General features: G+C 38.1%; 2 protein-coding genes across 2 annotated transcripts in view; one reads left to right on the top strand and one right to left on the bottom strand.

The window, feature by feature from the left end:
- Positions 1 to 2895, top strand: part of LOC143296165 (calcineurin subunit B type 1) — a 32690-nt gene extending 29795 nt beyond the window's left edge. Inside the window, exon 6 of the mRNA XM_076607973.1 lies at positions 1418 to 2895. Within this exon, the coding sequence (XP_076464088.1) occupies positions 1418 to 1465 (48 nt within the window). The 3' untranslated portion in view covers positions 1466 to 2895. The remainder of the gene's footprint in view (positions 1 to 1417) is intronic.
- The window catches only part of LOC143296163 (JNK1/MAPK8-associated membrane protein-like), a 21701-nt gene continuing 242 nt past the window's right edge, over positions 1888 to 23346 (bottom strand). The window contains exons 1-7 of the mRNA XM_076607972.1: positions 23168 to 23346; positions 22475 to 22536; positions 21847 to 22007; positions 19702 to 19905; positions 16785 to 16942; positions 16085 to 16161; positions 1888 to 15729 (exon numbers count right to left, since the gene is read on the bottom strand). The exon at positions 23168 to 23346 is cut by the window's right edge and continues 242 nt beyond it. Of these exons, the coding sequence (XP_076464087.1) occupies positions 15514 to 15729; positions 16085 to 16161; positions 16785 to 16942; positions 19702 to 19905; positions 21847 to 22007; positions 22475 to 22536; positions 23168 to 23306 (1017 nt within the window). The 5' untranslated portion in view covers positions 23307 to 23346 and the 3' untranslated portion in view covers positions 1888 to 15513. The remainder of the gene's footprint in view (positions 15730 to 16084; positions 16162 to 16784; positions 16943 to 19701; positions 19906 to 21846; positions 22008 to 22474; positions 22537 to 23167) is intronic.

Here is a 23346-nt window from a genome sequence, read left to right as displayed (position 1 = left end):
GAGTCTGTAGGCCTGCGGCAATGCTTCTATGTTCGGATGAATTTGATATTAAGAACTTAATTTTACAAATGTCCTCATCTTACAAATGCCGGGTTGAGAGACATAGTGGATGTTTCCATTTTGGAGACTCTAAAGCACAGCTAGTTAGGTTGGTTTTGAAATAAAACATAATTCCCCCTGTGTGTGTAAGTTAAGTATCATAAAAAGATAAATGAATAAATAAATAAGTTTTAACAGAGTAATCCTATTTCATTTTCATTGACCAACTTCTTTGTAGAACAGACAGCCAGCCAGATGCACAGCAACACTTTTATCGGCTCAGTTACAACCAGTAAGGAGAAAGTGTCATCAAAGAGCTATCACCTGACTTTGGAAAGCTCTTAAGTGAAAAAAAACAAACCTTGATTGTTCATTTTCTGTGAACATGATTCACTCATTATTTTGACAGAACCCTCATTTGTCATTGTTGGGACAATTATTGTTTTACTTATTTACAAGCATTGTGATTGTTATCATAAACATATTACCTGTTATATTTTCTTCTACAGGTGTAATGTGTCTATAAGCATATTATTTCCAGTTGCATTTTGTTTGCTTGCTTTTTGGATGTCATTCTGTGGAGGTGGAATTGGACTTTATGGGTGCACAAACATTATTAACATCACTTTGAAATGCTTTATTAGTTATCTACAATCAAAATAAATGGGGGGGAAAGCTCAGATTCTGAAATATTAATTTTTCGTCACACTGCTGACATGGATTACAGGATCTTTAACGTGCATATTTGATTTTCTGCTTGCGTTTACACACAAGGGGAGTTCAGGCACAAGCAGGTCTGCACATATGGTGAACTGGGAGACTGGAAAAATCTCCACCCTTTACCTTCCAGGCACCATTGCCGAGATTCGAACCTGGGACCCTTGAAAGTCCAATGCTTTAACCGCTTGGCTATTGCGCCCATCAGTCAAATACTATGAATGGGCTTATACATGTATGGCCATTTCTACCCATCATTTTGGGCATTCATGCACCCATATTCTTTAGTTCGGATGATTGATGGGTATATAAGTTTTTACTATCCAGAGACTGAAGTGGGCGAAAGATGTCATCAATGTAAATGAGATGCTGCTTTATAATGACAAAGTTTATATTTGCTGTCATGTCTATCTTTAGACTGCACATTTAATTACGAATTATCATTACTTCCCCGACCCGGGGAGGGGTGTGGGTGTGGAGGAATGCACCCAGCCTCCAAGATTTCAGATCTATATTTTTCTGCGTCTCCCCCTTTCAGATCTGTGCTTTTTATGCTTAAAGCTTTTCCCTTGAGAATAATATTCTCTCTGTCTCTCTTCCCCTTTACTGTCTCTTTCTGTTGGTAGGAATGTTTCTGATCCACTGTTTTCTTGTGTTTCAGGTTGTAGGTACAATGGATGTTCACAAGAAAATGGTGGTGGATGTATAGGACTCCCAGTGCTGGCTCGCAACATTTTTATTCTCCTGCGATACCCTTAAAACCCCCTCTCCTTTACTGTGTTATTGCAAAAGAAAAAGACATTTCCATTCCTTCCTCTTTAATCCAGTGATTATTCGCAGAGCACCGTGCACTGTTCTCTTTTGGTTTCCCTTGGTTTGTACTGGACTCCCTGTCGATGGCAGCCATACTCTGCCCATTCTTCATCCTTGGCAAGTCGCTTGGGGAAAAGAAAGGATCTGAAACTGTGTCAGAGTATTTAAGAAAAATGTCTTACTTGGAGGAGAGCAGCTGTGTACAAGTTGGCGATTGAACCAAGAAGAGATCCCCTCTCAGCTGGACTAGTGCACACTTTTTGCAATTTTCTTATGTGTTTTTGCGCATGTGTCTAGGTGAGTGGAGGAACATTAAAGGATGAAACTTTTTTTTTTTTTTTCAAAAGAACATTGTATGGTATGCTTCATAAGCTTTCATAACGTATGTGTGTTTTGAAACTTGGTATGGTTGAAAAGTTCAAAAGTTAGGCTATGATTTAACAAACATTATCAGGACTATGATTGGCAGTGTAAAAATCTTTTTTTTTTTTTTTTTTTTTGTTCTTTTCTTTTTGGGGGGGAGGGGAGTGTGAGGGGGGGGGGGGGGGGGGGGTTTACATGATGGTTGGTAGAATAGGATTATTGGCACCACCAGCCATCACTCCCAGTGTACCCACAAGTTTCAATTCTGCCCCATCCTCTGGTTCTTTGTGTTCCTTGAGTTGCGTATTGTGTACCACGACTTGTGTCTGTGCCATTGAATCGATACGGCAGGTGTAATGTCAGTTCTTCGTGCCCGACAGAAACTTTGAAGAGTGAAGCGTTTCTGGGTCATGACATGAAAAGAGGGTTTGGTTTCTTATAAGTACCTGTTTCATACTATTAGTACCCATATTAGCTACAGCTGGTTTACAAGAGGACTGGGAATGAATGGAGTCATAGATCAGCATTCAGGATGGTGGTTACATAGAGGATGGTGTTTTAGTTCAGTTTTACAAGACACCTGACATTCATTGGAAGTGGGAAGGAGTGGTGGGGAATTCAACTTGTAATTCTTGTTAGTTGAGTGTTATCTGCATGTCGCCACTTGCAGCCACTAGTTTTCACTGGTCAAGCTTTTTAATGTCGGCTAACGTTTTAATGTTTGTTTTTTGGAACATTGAGACGTTCATGTGATTAATTTTGTTTTTGGTTTACTTCGGGCTGCTTTTGTTGTTGTTGTTACTTTGCCAGGTTGCATATTCTGTGTTATTTAGTGCCAAGACTGTTTCAGAACACCTCACTGTCCACTATTTATTTTGAATCCTTTGCATGTACATTTCTTTTATATGTTTGTGCTTGAAAGGTGAGAAAAATAAATGGCAGTCCTTTGGACTGGGGATGAATGTTGTTGGGTTTGCTTTGTTTTTTTTTTTACTCTAAAATCTCTCTCCATCTTCTGGTCTCTTTCTCCACAAAATCATGATTAGTAATTTCTGTTTTAGGAAACAAAAACAAAAAAACCCACCCTATTTTGGATGGTTGAGTATTCAGCCAACAAACATAATCTTCAGAATAAAAGTAAGTTTGAACATGATTTTGACATGCTTGACACAGAGTATCTCTTTGCTAACACTGACTTGTACTTCATTTGTGAAAAGAAAATATAGTATATTGTGAGTGAATTTTAAGAGAGTTTAAATAGCATATTTTCAACTATGTTTTAATCTTGATTAAAATAAGTGGAGTGTGGATAACTGTAAGAGTGTTTAGATAGCATATTTTCAGATACTTCAATCTCGATTAAAATTAGTCTGCCCTGAAACAAAATATGACTGCCTACATGGCGGACATAAAAATGTTTGGACACGTAAAAGGCCATTCGTGTATGTGAGTGATCGTGGGAGTTGCAGCCTACCAACGAAGAAGATAGTGGATTGTGGATAACTGTGAGAGTGTTAAAATTGCATATTTTCAAGTATTTTTAATGTAGATATTCTCCCTCTTGATGTTTCGTTTGTGTGTGAATGTTTTTTTCCTCTCACTGCAGACGGCTGTATCTAGTTAATATATTGTACAATGTATCTCATAATTTTGACTAGTTATTGAGAAGATTGTCCAGTATAACGCATGTTTTTGATAACATGAGACATCATCTAAGGGAACTAATTCTTTTGTGTATTGTATGAAACAATCATGACAAAGAGGACAAAGAATGACAGTGTTGTGAAATCATCATAGCCTTGGAGTGATTGTATTGATGAGAACTGTATAAGTGTGTTACACTTTTAACACTTATGATTTGTTCCAGTTTACACCATCAGTTAGATGGAAATGAGCTTTAAAAAAAAAAAAAGAAAAAGAAAAAAAAAAGAAAGAAAGAAAGAAAAAATGTGTATATATATTTTTTTTTTTTTTTTTTTTTTTTTTTTTTTAAGTTACTGACTAGATAGTTAAGACTGTTGTGGGAGCAGAAACATGGATATATAATATCCACCTTGATAAAACTCTGTGAGGTGCATAATCCCTTTTGTTATATTGGATTTGGTTTGGGGGGCGAGGGGAGTTAACTTTGTTTTTTGTGTGTTTTACTTGCAGATTTTTAAACTCTTGTTTCATCAGTCTGAAACTTATCAGGACCAACAGACTGGCTTGAAAGTTGCACTCCCAAGGGGAGAAACTCTTGTTCTCCTGGTGCAGATGCTTCACAAATAAGACTCAACCAAGTCACTGATTTTGCTCTGGGATAACTTAAATCAACCTAATCTTGCTAGAGAACAGACAACAGAACAACCCATTAACTGGGTTAAGACTTCTGGTCATCAAGTGACAAAGCATGGAGAGTGGGAACTCGGCTGGCCATTTTACTGGTGTCTGCTTTCAGTTTTATAAGGTCTGTTTGTGATGAAATTTGGCCAGATCACACAAATTTAGTATGAGTACTGTATTCTGTGAAGCACAGTGATCCAGATTAGCATGAGTCTTTGCAAAAATCACAACAGTGACTTTCATATCTTCTTTCTCAGTTCCTGTACTGTTTTCCAAGAGCAGTTCCATATTTGATGTCTGTTACTTTTCAATTGGGAGATAACCTGGTCTCAATTTTTGTGATTTTCTTATTGAACGTTTCACGAAACACAGATGATCATTTCAATGTACGCAAAATTTGATTCCAAAGGAACTGGAACATGGGTTTTCATACTGAATGGCGATAACGTAATTGAAATTCTTTGCAGATGTTATCAAATGCAATTTGCTTTGCATACAAACGAGGTACTTTCACAGCAAGCGTATAAGTAATCACACATATTAGATCTTTGTAATTTCTTTGCCTAATATTTGATACTTGTATTTAATGATAAATGATCCATTTCAAACAAACGAGAAAAGAAAGATAGGGATAATAAGTTTCTTTATCGTCATTATGGCCCCATGAGCTTATGTCTGTAATATGCATCTTTTCTTGTTGAATATGAAAGTATTTATTCGCATTATAAAATCATCCCGTGTTTCATGCAAGATCTGTAATTATACTCTTATCTTCATGTGTTGATTTTTTTTCTTCAGTTGTTGCTGCGTCCCCCAACCCCTTCCCTTCCTACCTCACCCCACCTACCCACCATCCTTTCTTCAAGAGTAAGAGTCATCATGAAATATGATGTGGATAAATGGAAGTGATATCACTCCTAAACGATTTTTACCAGTTGTCATGTTTGTTTTCTCCTCTGAGTTTGAATCAGATCTGTATTTACTTTTTATGGATTGTTTGCATAACCGTTTAATCTGTCAGCTTTTTCTGAAACTACATGTACAGGCTAGCTACAGTTCAACAAGACTTATCTTTTTTCTTCACAAATTGTTGCGCTATGACAATTATTGTGTGAGTGGGGTTATTGTTTGGTTAGTGTTTTTTCTGCTTAGAGTAAAAGCAGCTTTTAATTGTTCTTTTCTGTTCTGATTTGTATAAACTAATGAAGGAGAGTCATAACAATCACAAACAACTTTGTGATGTTCAAGAGAATCAGATAAGAATGAGGTGTGGATGTATATAATGCACTGGTCACAGCACAGGTTTTGTGTTTCCCTCATAATTTTGTTTGCAATTTGTTATGGAAGTTTTTGGTCTGTGATTACCTTTTCCCAAAAAATGACACTTATTACTACAACCCAGAGTTTTCCTTTTCTAAAAAAGCTCTTATAGACTATAATGCATTATACTGACATAGTTGTGATGGCTAACACATGATCACTACAAAGTCATTTGATATAGGGCTTGTGTTTTTATATTATCATTGTGTAATGTTTATATATTTCATCTTCACAAACATTTTCTATGAAATTATTTATATTTTGATGTTTAGAAAAGAAAGTGTTTGTCCAAAGATCTAAATGTTTGTGTTTATTTGCTGTGGTTTGAGGTTTCTCAGTATTTTTTTTACTGTCAGTAACCTGTCTTTATTGAATGCTTTTGTGTAAGTGTATCCACTTAGTCAACTGACACTTATTTGAGTGCTTGCAAATGCTTCTTTGGAGTTGTGTTGTTTATTTTCTCAGTGTTCTAATTCCCTACTGAAAATACATTGATAAGAAAACAACAAGAAAGAGGGGGACGTGTTATCCAGTGGGCTGTGAAGCTTTTTGTATTTCAACACACATCAGGATGTGAAAATCATGGAAAGATGTATCCTTATTCGTAATAATCATTATTGAAACTTATCCATGTAAACCTCACTGGACTGTCACATAATTCCTTCAGAAGAAAGAAATTGTATTTTTGTTTTCTGGTTGTTGAGCATCATTTTCATTCAGATACACCACTGAACAGAATATATTGAGAGATTATTTATTATTGTTGCATATGTGACATTCTTTTGTCACAGTTCTAATTTGTTTTCAGGGTTAGTATAAAAGAATAATTGACAAAGGTGGTTGTATGCTTTATGCATACCTGGGAAGGGAGGAGGGAAAGCTTACTGTTGAGATTTGGGGATGAAAATGTGAAACAACATCAGTACATCCATCACATTGCATTCCTGAGTCAGTTTGAACCTGTTATCAATATTAAGAAATTTCAAAGATAGATTCACAGAGGCTAAGATTTCTTTTTTCCTCACCTTTCTCCTAGACTGGATTGTGGTCTGGGTGCTAGTCTTACAGATGAGATGATAGAACAGCATTTGGCATGTCAGAAAATTGACTACAACAAAAGCATTGAAAGAAACTCATTGAAAGAAACTAATTTCCACTTGTGACTGATTATGACCAAGCGGGTCATGTCAACCAGGGGACAGTAAAAAGTGAAAGTGGACAGGAAGTCTGACAGAAAATAGTGACAAAGTTAGGAACATAATGTATATACTTTATAACAAAATAATTATAAAGGAGATCAAATAAAATGAAGATCTACATTTAGGTAATATATTTATTCATGTACAAATACCTGTGATTGTTTCAATGTGATCTTGACATATATATACTTGAAGTGAAGTTTTCATTGCAATCTTTAAAAGAATATATATATATATATATATGTTGTTAATTAATTGAAGTCCATTAAATCTGAAACAAAATACACAATCTGTGCATTGGTTTGGGGATTGAGAGGGTATGTGTCCTTTGTGGGCAGAGAGGTGGTGGGGGCAACGAAGGAAGCATAAAAATATGTTCACCATCTTGTATTTTATCAACTATGCAAGTGGTCGGATTTAGTATTTCTGATATCTTTAGGGTTTTGCTTTGTTGTTTTGAAACAGTTTTGTTCTGACTTGACCTATGGTGTACATGGACTCTGCCTAATTTGAATTGGGTGTGTTACTGTGCGTATATGTCTTTGATTTTATGAAGGTCATTGGAGATTGTCAGTGTGTGTGATATATATAGCACATTTAACACAGCAGTTACAGATAGCTACATCCTCATCTTTGAAAATGAAAAGTTTATGAGTGGGTATATGTGTGGATACATGTGTGTGTGTGTAGGATGACTGTCAAACAGTGGAGTCCAGGTTGGTTGATTTGTTTACTTTTTATTAAAGTACACAGCTATGGTCTTGCTTCTTTTTTCATTTCTTTTCTTTCTTTCTCTCTTTCTGCGTTCTACAGTCTTTTCATGTTTCTTGTACGTTTTTGCTTCTGATGTAATGTGTTTTTCATACAGACCAGCAGTCAATGATAATCTTTGTGGTTTTCGTGTGTGTTGTCAGCCAAATTACCCTTTGTTAGCAGCAATACTAACAGCTGTTTGCATAATAATGAGTAAATGACACAAGAATTGTCAAAAATGTATTCACTGCACAGCAGCTCTCACACACACAACGTTTCATGAATTTATTCATTACACTTGCATCACACACACTCACACACACATTGAACCCATTATCTGTAAACGCAACTGTTATTACATGAGTGGTCGCTGCATGAATATGAGTGAGATTATTAACTAAAACTTTGAAATAAAAAAAAAAGAGTGAATAAAAAGTTTGTGTCTGAAATTATATGGACGAAACTCTGGAATCTCAGTTCTCTATGCTTTTCATCATTTCACTCCATTCCATTTTTCAAACCACATCAATGGTGAGAACCTGTATCTAAAAAGCTGCTGAACAAACCATGTTCACAGAGTACACAAGGGACAAACAAATTAATAGAAACAAAAAATCACATTTCCAAACAAACCAATGTAAGACATGCTGAGACAACATACATATACCTTACGAAGGAGGTAAACGGTAATCATGTGCTTACAGTAAAAGGGGATGGGATTACGCATAAAATAAGCTCCCAAATGTAAACTAGCTTCCAACTGTTAATTAGTCATTCCTGCTTATTATTTACTAGAGCTGTGCCATAGATTCCATTAGGAATAAAGGTTGACTAGCACTACAGATTTGTATCTTGTTTCTCAATCCTTCAAACACATTTCTTTGATCAGTGGAACGTTTTAGTATTCTTTCATTGTACCTAAAAGAAGGATGTGGGCTCTTTCACATGTGCACTTCTCCCAAGTCAGTATAAAATTTTCTCATTGTTCAGCACAAGCTTTTCTGACTTTTTATAGCCTTTTTAGTTTCTGTTGTGGTATCATCAAAAACTGTATCCTTGTATCTTGGGTTACATCTTTTTGAGTGTATACTATATCTTTATGTGGGAATTGGTACTTTTGGAACGATTGTACTTAAGTCATTTGTTATTGATGTATATTTTTGCAACGACCTTTGAATGTAGTCCAGACTTTGCGGACTTTGGTGTATGAGTGTGTATGTTGAGCACCTGTTCAGTGGCTCATTGTAAGATGCATTGTTCCGTCTCACCTTCTCCCCATCAGCCCACTGTTTTCTCTTCTCTTCGTTTGTCCACTTTCTTTTTCCTGTTACAAGATCTATATTTCATTGTTTTGTCTCCTTCAACCATTGGAGCAAATGAAGTTTTTTATCTATTCATATACTGTTGCTGACTTCCCCTTATCAATAAACAGTTTTCAATATTTGAAACTTTTTTTTTTTTGTTAAGAGTGGTGCAGCACAGAAAAAGGTATGGTTGAATTTAGCAAGCATGTGATCCTCTGCTTCCCTCTCTTGGCTGCTTCCATTTAGCTGAGATTTTTTGTTGTTGTTTGTCTTGTCTGCTTTTTGTAAAGATGTGCTGACAAAAGCCAACAATTTTTTTCTGAGACCAGAACGGATATGGGAAAAGTGCTTGCATTTAATATGTGAATCTATTTGTTACCAACTGATGGATCATGAGCTGTTTGTATTCCAGTGACAGAACATTGATGATAATCTATAAGAACTAATCCAAAGGTATATAACTACTTTTTTTCTTCTTTTTTAATTTGTAAAGGGGGTGGAAGGGAAGGAGTGCCATGCCCTAAAACAGTTTTTATCATGCAACCATAATAATAATAATAATAATAATAATAATGGATACTTATATAGCACACTATCCAGAAATCTGCTCTAGGTGCTTTACAAAAACGCTTTTGATAACATAAAACATTATATCTATGTTACATACACACACCAAAATGTGACCACACACACACACACGCACGCACGCACGTACGCGCACACACACACGCACGCACGCACACACACACACACTGCATACATACATTTTAACATACATGTGTATCTAACAGCTACCCTAACAAATACGCACACATAGGCAGGCACAAACTTACATAAACACACGCACACACAATACACATTCATATACATGCATGTAGTTGTGGACCTGCCACAATTGAACTTATTGCTGAGGGAAAAGGTGAGTTTTGAGATGAGATTTAAAAGATGCGAGGGAATCAGAGTGACGGAGGTTATCAGGGAGCTTGTTCCACGTCTTTGGCGATTGAAAAGAAAACGATCTGTGTCCATAGGTCTTACTTCTGACGTGAGGTATCCTGAGAAGTCGAGTATCAGAGGAAGAACGGAGCTGGCGAGACGGGGTATAGATATGGATGAGTTCAGAAAGATACTTGGGGCCAGATCCGTTGACTGCAGAAAAGGTCAGAGTGGATAGCTTATAGTCTATTCGATCAGAAACAGGCAACCAGTGGAGAGACTGAAGGAGAGGAGAAACATGGTCAAATTTAGAAGCTCTGCAAATGAGTCTGGCAGCGTTATTCTGAATTCGTTGGAGTCTGTCTAACAGGTATTTGGGAAGGCCGGCCAAAAGAGAGTTGCAGTAATCCAATCTTGAGAGAACCAGAGAGCATACAAGTGTCTTGGTTGCATCGGTTGAGAGATAGTGGCGGATAGAGCTGATTCTACGCAGTTCCAAATAGGCAACTTTACAGATATTCGAAATGTGCTGTTGGAAGGAAAGAGACTGGTCCAGGATTACACCAAGACTGCGAACAGAGGGAGAAAGTGAAACAGGTGTGCTATTGATCAGAACAGAGTCAGGAAAGGAAGGATGTTGACGAAACTTCTTTGGACAGGTTATCATCAATTCAGTCTTATCATCATTTAATTGCAGCTTGTTGAGAGTCATCCAGTCCTTTAGGCCAGCAATGCACTCCTGTGTTTGAGTCACCAGTGCATCAAATTCAGCTATGGAAGCCGACTGATAAAGTTGTGTGTCATCAGCAAAGCTCTCATGCGACATCGCATGATGACTGATGACATCCGACACAGGAGCCGCATACAGCACGAAAAGAACAGGACCTAGGACGGACCCTTGTGGGACACCATATTTCAAGGCAGATATTCTAGAGTATGTACCATTTACACACACTTTCTGTGTACGATCTGACAGGTAAGACGTGATCCATGCTAGTGCAGTGTCACGAATACCAAAGGAAGTTTTAAGTCTGTTCAAGAGGATAGAGTGGTCGATAGTGTCAAAAGCTGCTGACAAATCTAAGAGAGCGAGAACAGATATCTTATCCTCATCAAATCCCGAAAGCAAATCATTCACTATTCTAAGAAGGGCTGTTTCGCAACTATGACCACGTCTATAAGCTGACTGGTGGGAATTAAGTAAGCCATTCTGCTCCAGATGAGCTAAGAGCTGAGACAATATGATCTTTTCTAGCAGTTTTGATAAAAATGACAGATTAGAGACAGGTCGATAATTTTTCAAGCAATTATGATCCAAAGATGGTTTCTTGATGAGTGGACGTACAATAGCAGACTTGAAGCTTTCAGGGAAACAACCAGACAGCAAGGAAGAATTGATGACATGAGTAATATGTGGCAGTAGAACATCAATACATTCAACCAACAAAGAAGACGGGACAGGGTCAAGCTCACAGGATTTCGGACAAGCGCTCAGACACACTTTCTTCACAAAATCTTCAGTTACCGGTTGGAAACAATGTAAAACAGGACCACTGTACACGCGTTCTTGAACGGGTGAAGAAGGAGACACAACAGAGTCAAGCTTCTCACGAATGCATGATATTTTGCCGGTGAAGAAGTCAGAAAACTTTTGAGGGAGTTCCTGCGCCGAAAATGTTGTAGGGAGAGGAGTGTTTTTCATTTTACCTAGTAGATTGTTCGTAGCGTTGAAAAGCTGTTTGGCTGTGGTGCATGCAAGTATTTTAGAAGAGTAGAACTTTGACTTTGCCCTGTCAACAATGTTTGTTACATTATTCCTGGCTGTCTGAAAAATGTCCCTACTGATGGTCAAACTAGTGGCGCGCCAGTGCCTCTCAGCTCTTCTTCTCTCCCGCTTGGCCTCCAACAGCTCTGGTCCCACGGTGTTGTACCAAGGCGACGGGGGACGATTGGAGATCAGGCGCCGAGTCGACGGGGCGTGCCTGTCGAGTGCAGCGCGTAGGACAGTGGATAGCTGGTCAGCAGTCGGCTCAAAAGGGATATTAGTCAGCAGGTCAGCTTTAAGTAAGTCTAAGTCAATTGAGGTCAGTGTGCGCACCTCCCTATACACACGGGGCGTGGGAGGTTTGGTGAGGTTCAGTTGACACGTCACACTGTGATGGTCGGAGGACAGGGTGTGATCGACGGTGGTAGACTTCAGGAGGCAGTCCTCATTTCTGTGCAACACCCAATCGACGATGTGACCACGATTGTGTGTAGGCTCGGTTACAGACTGGTTAAGATCGAACAAACTGACAATTTCAAGTAATTTAGAGGTATAAAACTGTGTGGGTGAATCAAAATGAAAATTAAAGTCACCAACAATAAGTAGAGAGCCTGGTAAACTATTAGCGTATTCTAGGAAGTCCGGAAACTGTTCTATGAACATCGTATCAGAAAGTTTATTTTTCTTGTTTGGTGGCGGACGGTAGAGGCAGAACACATTGAGGTGGGAATGTGGCAGCGACAGTGAAAGCTGGGCCAGTTCGAATGAGGCATGGTTGAAGGGAAAGGCAGATGTGTACGTTGTGTGTGGGAGCAGCCTGTCTGACACAACGAAGGCGATTCCTCCCCCGCAAGTTGTTGTAACACGAGGGAAGGAGGTGGTAGTGTAGCCAGGGGGAGCGAGATCTCGACATTTAGCTTCATCCCCAGTACTGCGAAGCCAAGTTTCTGTGATACACAGGATGTCGAGGCTGATTGAGAGCAGATGTTCGTTGATCGCTGAGCGTTTGAGGCGAGGACCAACTGACTGGGCGTTGAACAGACCTAGAGAAATTTGAGTTGAGCGGTGGGAGGGAAAGCAGGACAGAGGTACACGAATATGGTTATCAAAGTTGATGCATTTAACAGGGTGGTCAGTGGAAGTTACACGTCCAGTACCACACACAACAGCTATCTTCCTCTGCTTGCGACGTCCTGCACGATGAGTGCGAACACGGGGGAGGTGACAACCTATACCCACACCTCTGATGGCGTCGATGACAGAAGGGTCAAGTGCTGCAGGAGGCACGGACAGGAGCTGGTCCCGTGTGTAAGACACACGGGGAGAATGAGCATTAAGCAAGGGCCTGTGGTAGAGGTCAGCTTCAGGAACACGCGGAGCGGGCTGCGCGTGCGAAAGGGGATGGTGAAGAAATGGCGTGCTCTGACAAGCAAGAATACTTGCCAGGTTACACAGAAAACATGTCCAAATAACTTGAAGTTCCGGTGGCAGAATCGCACAAAACAAGCACCAATGTATACTCCACTCCATCATAAAGTACATACACAACTTTTACGTCAACGCACAATCACATTCCAACACAACTGACGAAAGAAATGAGAGCTGGGACTATGCTGCCTGTCAGGCGTAGCCCTTGCCCTTAGAATATGCAATCATAAACTTGGAATCACTCTGGAAAGTGGGGTCAGTTGTTTCATTTTTTTACGTGTTTAATGCAGATTTAAATCATTTTACTTATATACAGTTTACAGATTTTTATTTTTTTTTATTTTTTGTTCATTCTATTTTCTTCTTTCTGTTTATTAGGTATGCATATAGTGTATATGCAGGAAGCATCTTCATCTGTGGAGACTGAAATCAAACTAGCTGATGTAGTTTGACCTGCTCACATTTTTCTTTCTCATCCCTCACCTTCAGCTGCTAGAGGTCACGTGGCTCTCTTTCTTCCTCCTCCACACCCCCACCCACCCATCAACCTGAGCCTCTGGGTCAAATACATTTTCATATGAAAACACAATCCAGACAAAGTTGACCAGACTAGCGCTGTTTGAATGAATATGTAATAACTTACAGGCAACATGACATATAATACAGAAATACTGATACTTGTAAAACCTAAAAATAAAAACTAACCTCAACCCACAATATTCCAATTTCAATGACAAAGGAAGCAAAGACAATAATACTAGGCAGGTTTATCCTCATTCAGATCCATTTGTTTTTTAGAGTATATATTGTCATTGCTCTTCAGCAGTCCTTGTTAACTGAAGCCTGATGCTTTAGAAATACCTAACATGATGTAGTGACCTCGTGGTAATGCCCAGGAAGCACAAGAATCTGAACGCACTGCACTGAATGCTTCTCTCCACAGTATTTTTTCATCCTCCACAAGACCTTGAGTGGTGGTCTGGATGCACATCATTCAGACAAAACGATAAACTGAGGCCCCATTTGTACATGCACTTAGCGCACATAAGAGAATTCACAGCAACAAAAGGGTTGACCCTGGCAAAAATCTTAAGAATAAACACTTTGACAGGAAAACAAATAAACCTGTAGGCAGTCAAGAAAGAAAAAGTGGTGCTGCACTGTAGCAACAAGATCTCCCACTTCAAGAGGGTAGCCTGAATTTCACTCAGAGAAATATGTTGAGACAAAATAGTAATGCACTAATCAAATGAAGAACAATAATGGAATAGACTAAGCTCCAAACTGATATTAAGACCAGAAAAGGAGTAACGTATCAAGAATATTCACCATTTTAAAACAACTATACAGAATAATCCTTTTTTGAAACATAATTTCATTTGTTTTTGTCTGGATCTTTCCAATAATGCATTCATTCTTTTTCACTTTGGTAAAGAAATAATTGTGAGAATTAATACCTATGATCTTCAGTATGGTACATGTCACAATCTGATCTCCAATCAATCCATTGTTCACTTCTAATCTGAATATAGCACCAAGAATCTTATCACTGTTTTCACTGTTTAGGTGCATCATTGGAAATATCCAGGCACAACCAAATGAAATATATTTCAAAAGGGTTATTCTGTTTAGCACTTTTAAACATTGTAAAAACATAAAATTGTTAGCTGAGTAATTCACATCCATCCATAACCATTTTTAAAATATTATTTTTCTTTCGAAACACCTTCTTCAGTTTGAATACATTGATGTACAGAAAATGTGTATTTCAGAACATTCCTAAGACCAGCCCTTTTTCTCCCTTCATCATCGTCAGTTATGCATCCCAGTGCTCATTAACACACAGAATTGAAGTCCATCCATATAAGAAACCCTTTGCCTCTTTTCATAGAACCTCTTGATCAATCAAACAAATATTACCTGAAAAGGTATGCAGAGAAAACATTCAATGCCTGGCTGAGTACAGTAATACAACATGCTACTGTTCGCATCATATTTTATCATGTAACAGATTTGTGTTAGACAATGGTTTGACAAGAAACATGAATGCATGAACAGAACATCCCAGTGTGAAATTCACTGACTCAATATTGCATCCAGTTTTCAAAATAAAAATCATATCAATCACTCATCATTTTAAAATTGATAGTTATAAAATATCCTGTCTCCAGACAAAACTTTTCTCTTTTTTTTCTCTCTCCTTTTCTTAATCAAGGAAAGTTGAGGAACAATATGTGATTCATTTTACACCTTCACAGTCATCCAGAATTCCACAGATATAAACCAACCATGGATTAAGTCTTTGTTGACAGTCTGTTTTTCTCTCCTTGACTTCAAGAATTGCTTAACCCAGTCACAGACATGCCCTTCAGTAAACTATGGATAAATCACGTCTTCCAGGAGTGTGCTCAGAGACGGCTATCTCACAACATGGCACAACTATCAAAGGGCACTGGAGACTGTCAGCCACAAAACTAAAAGTATCACACTGAATCCAACATGACATAGTTCCAGACTTGTCAACCACACTTGACAATTGTTTTCTGATAAATCACACTGCGTCCAGATTTGAGGGATCTGTGAATGACACTGTAAGAATGTAGAAGATGGCAGGAAAAGGGATGAGGGCTATAAGCGACACGTTGATGGAAAGCGTTTCCATCCTTGTGAGGGCCACAATGCCGTAGGCATGAAGGAGCCAGTGACCAAAAAGGATGATGGCATGACGGGCGTTGGTGAAGCACAGCTTGATCATCTCAATTATAGACTGAAAACAACAACAACAATTTAACACCATGCTGCAACTCTTCCCCCAAAACAAACTTGACAAATGAAACTTTAGAGTAAGTGTATAGACTGAGAAAACAAAACTAGACAGGTTTTGTTTTTATAAAACATTTCACAGTTACACAAAAAGATATGGATTTGAAACTAGCCAGCCCTTTTGGAGGGATTAAAACAGATCCACATGTCACCAAAACTCAGATATTCTTCACAATCTCTCTCTCTCTCTCTCTCTCTCTCTCTCTCTCCCCATCCCTCTCTCTCTCCCCATCCCTCAGAGTATTTTAACTTCAAATACTTTGAACATAATAAGGAGGACTGAAATTTATTCTACATACCCCCTCTTCCATGGAAGCAAAATGAACAGCGTTTGTCACCACAGACACCACCAAAATGATGTACGGAAAGGAATAGTCTGAAAACAAACAAACAGAACGTAAATAACAGATTAAAAGATTTATATTTCTGGTCTTTTTATTTATATTTGGATCTTCCTCGTTTAATTTCCACCCTTAACCCACCAAGAGCTACAACACAGATTCAAACCCCAGATCCATCAGATCGAAAGGCCAAGACTTGAACCCCTCAAGTATGGCACTTATCATATGCTTGGTAGGCACACGTTCCTGTAATGCACTGGCCACAGATCTGAATGAATTATATAACCTTTAAAATGTGAACATAACGAGTATAAAAAAAAATCCAAGTATAAAACATCTTTGTACCAGGCAGTTATGCATGGACTTACTTTAAAACATCCAGTACTGGGCTTAAATAAGCTAATGTTTTCCAACATCTTAATAGCCTCCTCATAACAGGCCCAAACGCAGCTGAAAATTGTCAACTGACTCTGCAAAGAGCATTTTGTTTTTTATGTGCATATAAACTCTTAAATAAAAAGGATAGTTACATTGTCAACAAATACTGAAATAGTGAAAAACAACTTAAATCTTACATGGCATGTTAAAACAAACAAAAGAAAGACACACAGCCATACTATCTCCAGCACTATCTCTAACACAAAATACGATCACTCACAGATCAGTCCCCCACATGTAGCCTGGCAGACGATCAGTGCAGGCAGAAAGTAGAGGGCAGCATAGATTGGCCCTCCCACAGACTTAATTGGAAGGAAGGGACGGAACAGCATCATCAGTACCAAGGAAAAGGCGTAGTAGATCATCACAATAGTATATCTGCAACAAATTTACATAGTCCTTGCATGATACTGGAGTGACTTGTGCTTACATTCAATCAATGTTCACTGCCCACCCAACAACAAAAACCATCTCTGAAGCTGAAAAGGGTGTTTATCAATTTATGTTTCGCACTTCACATAAGAGTGCTACATTTTTTTTTTTTTTTTTTTGGCCCGGACTTTCCATCAGTTTTATTTTGTATATAAATTATACAATCAACTCAAAAACATGGCAACAATCAAAACCAATACTCGGTATTCCATAACTATGTCATAGTAATCAATAGCGTTTATGGAATAAATCACCCATACAAAAAAGAGGCATACAACTTTTCATTTACTGACTTTGGGCTTGTGAAAAAAAAAAAAAAATCAATGTGGGGAATGAGAGAAAGAGACAAGCTACATCATGCAACCTACACCAGGTCAGGAAAAAAACCAGGCATGTCAAACACACATCAAACATTAAAGAACGCATAAATTGTCCATCGTAACGGTTACATACAGATACATGATAGCCACGTCAGTACTGTGAGCATGTGTGTGCGGGGCAAGGGACAAAGGCGACCGTGTGTGGTTTGAGTATGTATCTGGTGTATTTGTTTTTTTTTAGTGTGAGGGGAGGTGGGAGGTGCGTGAGCGTGTGTGTGTGTTTGTAGACGTGTGTGCGCGCGCGCGTGTGTGTGTGTGTCTTTTTTGTCTTTTTTTTTTTTTTTATTGTTGTGTGTGTGTGTGTTCTTCCGTTTCTGTTTTTTGTTTTTTTGGGGTTTTTTGGCCAGTGAAAAAAGTCTCATGTTGAGCACTGAGACAAAAAAAAAGGGAAGAAAAAACAAAAACAAAAACAAACTGACATATTATTTGCACAAAATGTGCAAACTTGGTGAAAGATCATCATATGATTACCAAGAAGATATCACTGATTGGTAAAATGTGCATCAGCACTTTTAAAATAACACTGTCTGCTTTTAGTCTCCAATCCATATTCGAGCGAGAATATATTATTATAAAACAATTTGTTCATAGAGCAAATTCAGATAGGCAAAAGAAAAAGAAAGACAATTATGTAAAAAAATAAATAAATAAAAAAGATTTTTTTAAAAGAAGAAAAAAAAGAAGACTAGAACGTAGATATGATACGCATATATTCACTTATTCTCATATCCATGCACAAACCTTGTTGTTCGTATGGTGTATTCTTGCTTATCAATTGTGAATGTATTCATTTACATAAATCATCAAAAGTATGCTTGTCTGTAAGTTAAACGTTATGTTATTTCCTTCTCTGCGAATGTCAACAACATAGTAAGGGACGAACAGGGTGTGAGAGACGAATGAAAGAGACAGACAGACAAACCAACAGAAAATACACATGAACAACAACAAAAAAAGAAGCAAACATTCAATGAATACTAACATCTTGTATGCATGTATACTGTCCATTAATAGAGAAGCGAGCAGACAAAGAACTGTGAATGAATGGATGAGTACTGATGTAAAAAAGAAAAACAAAACAAAAACAAAAAACTGGAGCTGAGTCAATTGCATACAGAAAAAAAGACACCATGAATTAACACTGAAAAAAGGAAGGGGAAAAGGGGAGGAAAGAGAGAAAAAACGAAAAGCGGGAAGAAGATGTATTCTAAGTTTTGTACACATAATTGTATGACTTGAACAGTGCTACTTCTTAGTTTTCATCAATTTACATCAGTGTTTATTATCACAAACATATATCAAACTGGCAAACATTTACATGAGGATTGTCATGGAAGACACACACAAAATGGGTCAGAGAGTAACAAAAATATATAGATGCCTTCCAAATCATACAGATCACATCTCTTATAGCAGTGTTTCAAACAGACAATGAACAAGAAGAAGCAGAGACAAAATTCAGTAAAATGTCAACAGCGTAAGAAGAGAACAGCTGAAGAAAGAGAAAAGCACAATTTTAATGCAATACAAAAGCAAAAACAAACAAAAAGTTCATGTCACTTGGACACATGACAGACGAGTTATAATACTCGTATTCTTTACTCTACGCACGAAACAGACAAAACAATGATCTGATTGAAACCCAACTTCTCTCTCTCTCACACATACCAAAACACATTCATTCTCTCTCTCTTTCCTTCTCTCTCTCTCATTAAATGATGCAGAGACCAAGTATTTACCACATCTGCCACAGAAATGGGAGAACAAGTGTAAGTCAATCTGATCCAGCATTTTTCCATCTCCCCCCATTGTCTCCACCAAACCCAGACTGATGATGTAATAATCAGGAACCTAGTCTGTCATATGAGCTGATACACCATGGCAAATGCATCATGCATTTAGCGTCAAAGAATCCACAGCAGCAAAAGAATTATCCCTCAATCATGTTAAGAAAAAAAAAACTTGATCTGTAAATATAAACAGTGTATGCAAATAGAAAAAAGGGTTGCACTGCACTATTGCAATGTGCTCTCACCTGAGAAAGGAACCTAAACTTTACATGGAGAAATCAATTGTCACTGACTCACGCAAACACACATACACACACTCACACGGTGCACACACAAAACAATCACAATGCAGATAAACCACCCACGCACAAACCAAATCAACAAATCTCACAAACCCCTCCCCATCCATCCACACTTCCCACACCCCCAAATTACAAATCGGGATTCTAAACCAACACCCCAAATTACAGATGAGGATTCTAAACCAACACCCTAAATTACAGATGAGGATTCTAAACCAGCACCCCAAACTTACAGAGGATACACGACTTCCTGTGTGCAGTGCAGAGTGTCAATGTACTTGGGGCTGGGATTATACAGCATGGTGTACCAGTCCGACAACTGCTGAACACGACACGAACGAATCTCCAGGGATCCCACAGGGTCCGCCAAAACCAGTGTCACCAAAGCCGCAACCACACTTTCCACTAGTGCTGACAGATGAAGGATGATCACTGACCTGTAAACACACGCAATTCTCCAATCAACAACAGATGAACACAGCTAACAGTTCTTTTATCAAAAACTCCTACCTCCTCCCAAACCCCTATGCCCTCTTGTTCGTAGGCTGCAACTCTCTAGTTAACTCATCTGTGAGTGGGCTTTTACATGTATGACCATTTTAACCCCACCATATAGACTATCATACTCCATTTTCATAGGTGTGTATGCATGGTATGTTCATGTTTCCATGACAAACCAAAGACATGGATTATCAACTCTTTAACATGCATATTTGAAATCATGCATGCACACAACAGGGGTTCAGGCTGACCTATGAGATCTGGAAAATATCCATCCTTAATCCACTAGACACAGCCGGGAATGGAAGTCAGGACCCTAGAACTGAAAGTTCAGTGCCATAACCACTTGGCTATTGCACCTTTTACCAGATGAATGTATACAGCATTCAGTTACAAACACAGTGCAAAACATATCAGCATATCTGTGACTTTCAGCATGATTATTGCTTCCCGATTCTGCTGTTCACAGATAAGGAAAATTTTAAGCATGCAAAATCCTTGGTGTGGGGGTTTTTTGTTGTTGTTGTTGGGTTTTTTTTGTTTGTTTGTTTTGTTTTGTTTTGTTTTGTTTTCTTGTTTGTTTCTTTGTTGTTGATTATTTGCTGTCTTCAGTTTTTCAGTCTTATTACAGAGATTTTTCTGATCTCCCAGGTCAACATATGTGCAGACCTGTTAGTGCCTGAACCCCCTTCATGTGTTTATGCATGCAGAAGATCAAATATGCACATTAAAAATCCTGTAATCTATGTCAGGTGGGTTATGGAAACAAGAACACACCCAACATGCACAACCCTGAAAACAGAGTATGGCTGCCTACATGGTGGGGTAAATAAACGAAACGGTCATACACGTAAAATGTTGCATGTCTGTATGAGTCTATATGTGTGTGTGACTGAAACCTGATTGAATGACACAGGAAATGAATGACGAGCACCCAAATGGCATCCGTCAATTGGCTCTACCCAGGTATGCAGCCTGCTGTGCAAATGACTCCATGTTTATAAAGCACTTAGAGCTTGGTCTCCGAAGGGGGATCAGCACTATATAAATATCCATATCATCATCATCTAACCACCATGCCTATTTTCTAACAAAAAATAATCACATCATTTCAATCATATTGTCGTATTTGTACACATTTTCTTGTTTTCCCTCCACAATATTATCTTTTTTCTTTATAAATGTTTTGTATCCTTGCAACATTTCTGATTCTGAGAATAAATGGCTAACATGCTGTACTGGAAGCAAGAATGTACCATCATCTGGTGTATTCCTTGATAGATTGAGAACTGGCTGCATACAACTTCTGATGCTTTTCCATTTTCTTCTGAGGATGGTAGTTTTATGGCAAAAGTGTTCTTTTTCCATTAGGTCTTGTGTCCAGTGTCTTTGTTGCATTCCCAAACAAAGGATCTGGACATGACTGGTGCTCAGACTATGTTATTTTATTCAAACAACCTTTCTTGACCTGTCACTTGTTTAGTCACTGTGGCATTCATCACAAGATATACATGATTAATAACTGAACTCACTTTTTCATGTTGGGTCTTGTCTTTATGATAGAGAACTTGGTGTCTCTGTGTGCTATATGTTGAAAACAATTCAGTGGGAGATTTTTGCTTCCATTTTATTCAAAAGTGTGCGTCAGTCTCCCTGAAAATCTTTCATAAATTAAATGGTAGAGGTTGTGGTATGGTCTTTTCTTTTTTACTATGTTCTGGTCATAAGAGTGTGTGTGTGTGTGTGTGTGTGTGTGTGTGTGTGTGTGTGTGTGTGTGTGTGTGTGTGTGTAAACCAGTTTAAAGCTTCATGCGTGTATGAATCTGTGCAACCGTGTGCCCATGTGTGCAGGTTAATGTGCACAAAATCTTATTTACCTTTTAGAACGTGATGGACACAGATAATCAATGAAAAACCAGTGTAGCACAAGGGACAGCAGACCCATGAAACCCAAGTACAGGGCATCATAGAATGTTAATCGGTCATCACATTTCTGGCATATAGAAGAGCTGTCTGGACGATAGCCTCTTGGACAAGCCTTGAAAAAGAAAAAAGAAAACAAATTAAATAAAAGCAAGGAGACAGGTTATGTAATCCCATGTTAATGGGTAACAAAAAATATTACAAAATTCATAATAATAAGTCATTTCCTGTAACATTTTATTTTTGAACAATAAAAAGAAAAGAAAACATTTTAGTAACAGAAGTATTCTGTCAGTTGTGTGGTGATTGGTTTGCAACAGTACAAGAAATAGTTTCAAAATGCTACTTCTAGTGACAGAATCATATTAGATATAAATCAAGATTATTATGTGTTTTTCAATCATCATCAAGAGAATTTTGGAACAATGTAAGGAAACCTGATTAGACCTGTGCAAATTTCACATGGTTTGTGTGAATATTAACATTCCTCATACAAACAGAAATGACATGCCTTAAATAAGCGGACTGTTTGGTTTTGTTTTAGCATTCTGTTCATAACATCATCAAAGTAATAACACTCACACCACATGTTTCACTCCCCTCAGTCCTTCCACAGTACCGCCCAGGACATTTCTTTACCTTTTCTGGGGGAAAAATCATCAGCATAGTCACTGCCAGTGTTACAATCAGTATTCTTCACAAACATCACAGTTAAATTCAAACATTCATTCATATGGTCATTCAATCATTATCAATCTTTTTCATATGTTTTACTGTAAACTATATCAATCCATGATAATCTATTCTTAAAGTTAAGCTTGGGGAGTGATGAACAGAAGTCTAACCAGATTGCTGACATTCTGCTCCAAGATAGATTTTTATATAAATGCCTTCTAAGGTCTCATGGGAAATCAAGATAAATACAAACATTTTAATAACTCTTTTTTTTAATGAAATGAAGACAATGTCAGTACAAAAAATAAAAAATGATAAATTATTATCATTATTATAAATAGGAAATTTTATTATGACTGAGTAGCAACATTAAAATTCTAATGGATAAATAAATGGGGCCTTGCCCTGTGAAGCAACACACACACACACACACACACACATGCTCGTTCGCATGCACGTACGCACGCACGCGCGCGAACACACACACACACACACACACACACACACCACATCACCACATGTGGTGCAGGCTAATGACCATGCATGTGTATCCTGAAGACATAACATTTGATTTTCTTCCACAACACAAATTATACTCACTGGGCGAAAGAGACGCACTGGAGCCTGTGATAATCAATATAAAAATAATAATGAGTAGGAAACTACTCAGACTGAATCCAAGTTTAGCCATGCTTAAAGAAAATGAACGTTTTTTCTGTATTTGCACCGCCTGGGTCATCTTCTTAGCTTTCGGCTTTGCAAGAACCCTCCCGGAACGT

Source organism: Babylonia areolata, chromosome 21, assembly GCF_041734735.1.
Source record: "Babylonia areolata isolate BAREFJ2019XMU chromosome 21, ASM4173473v1, whole genome shotgun sequence".
Lineage (NCBI taxonomy): Eukaryota > Metazoa > Mollusca > Gastropoda > Neogastropoda > Buccinidae > Babylonia > Babylonia areolata.
The sequence above is the reverse complement of the archived record's forward strand: the minus strand, read 5'-3'. Positions and strand labels throughout refer to the sequence as shown.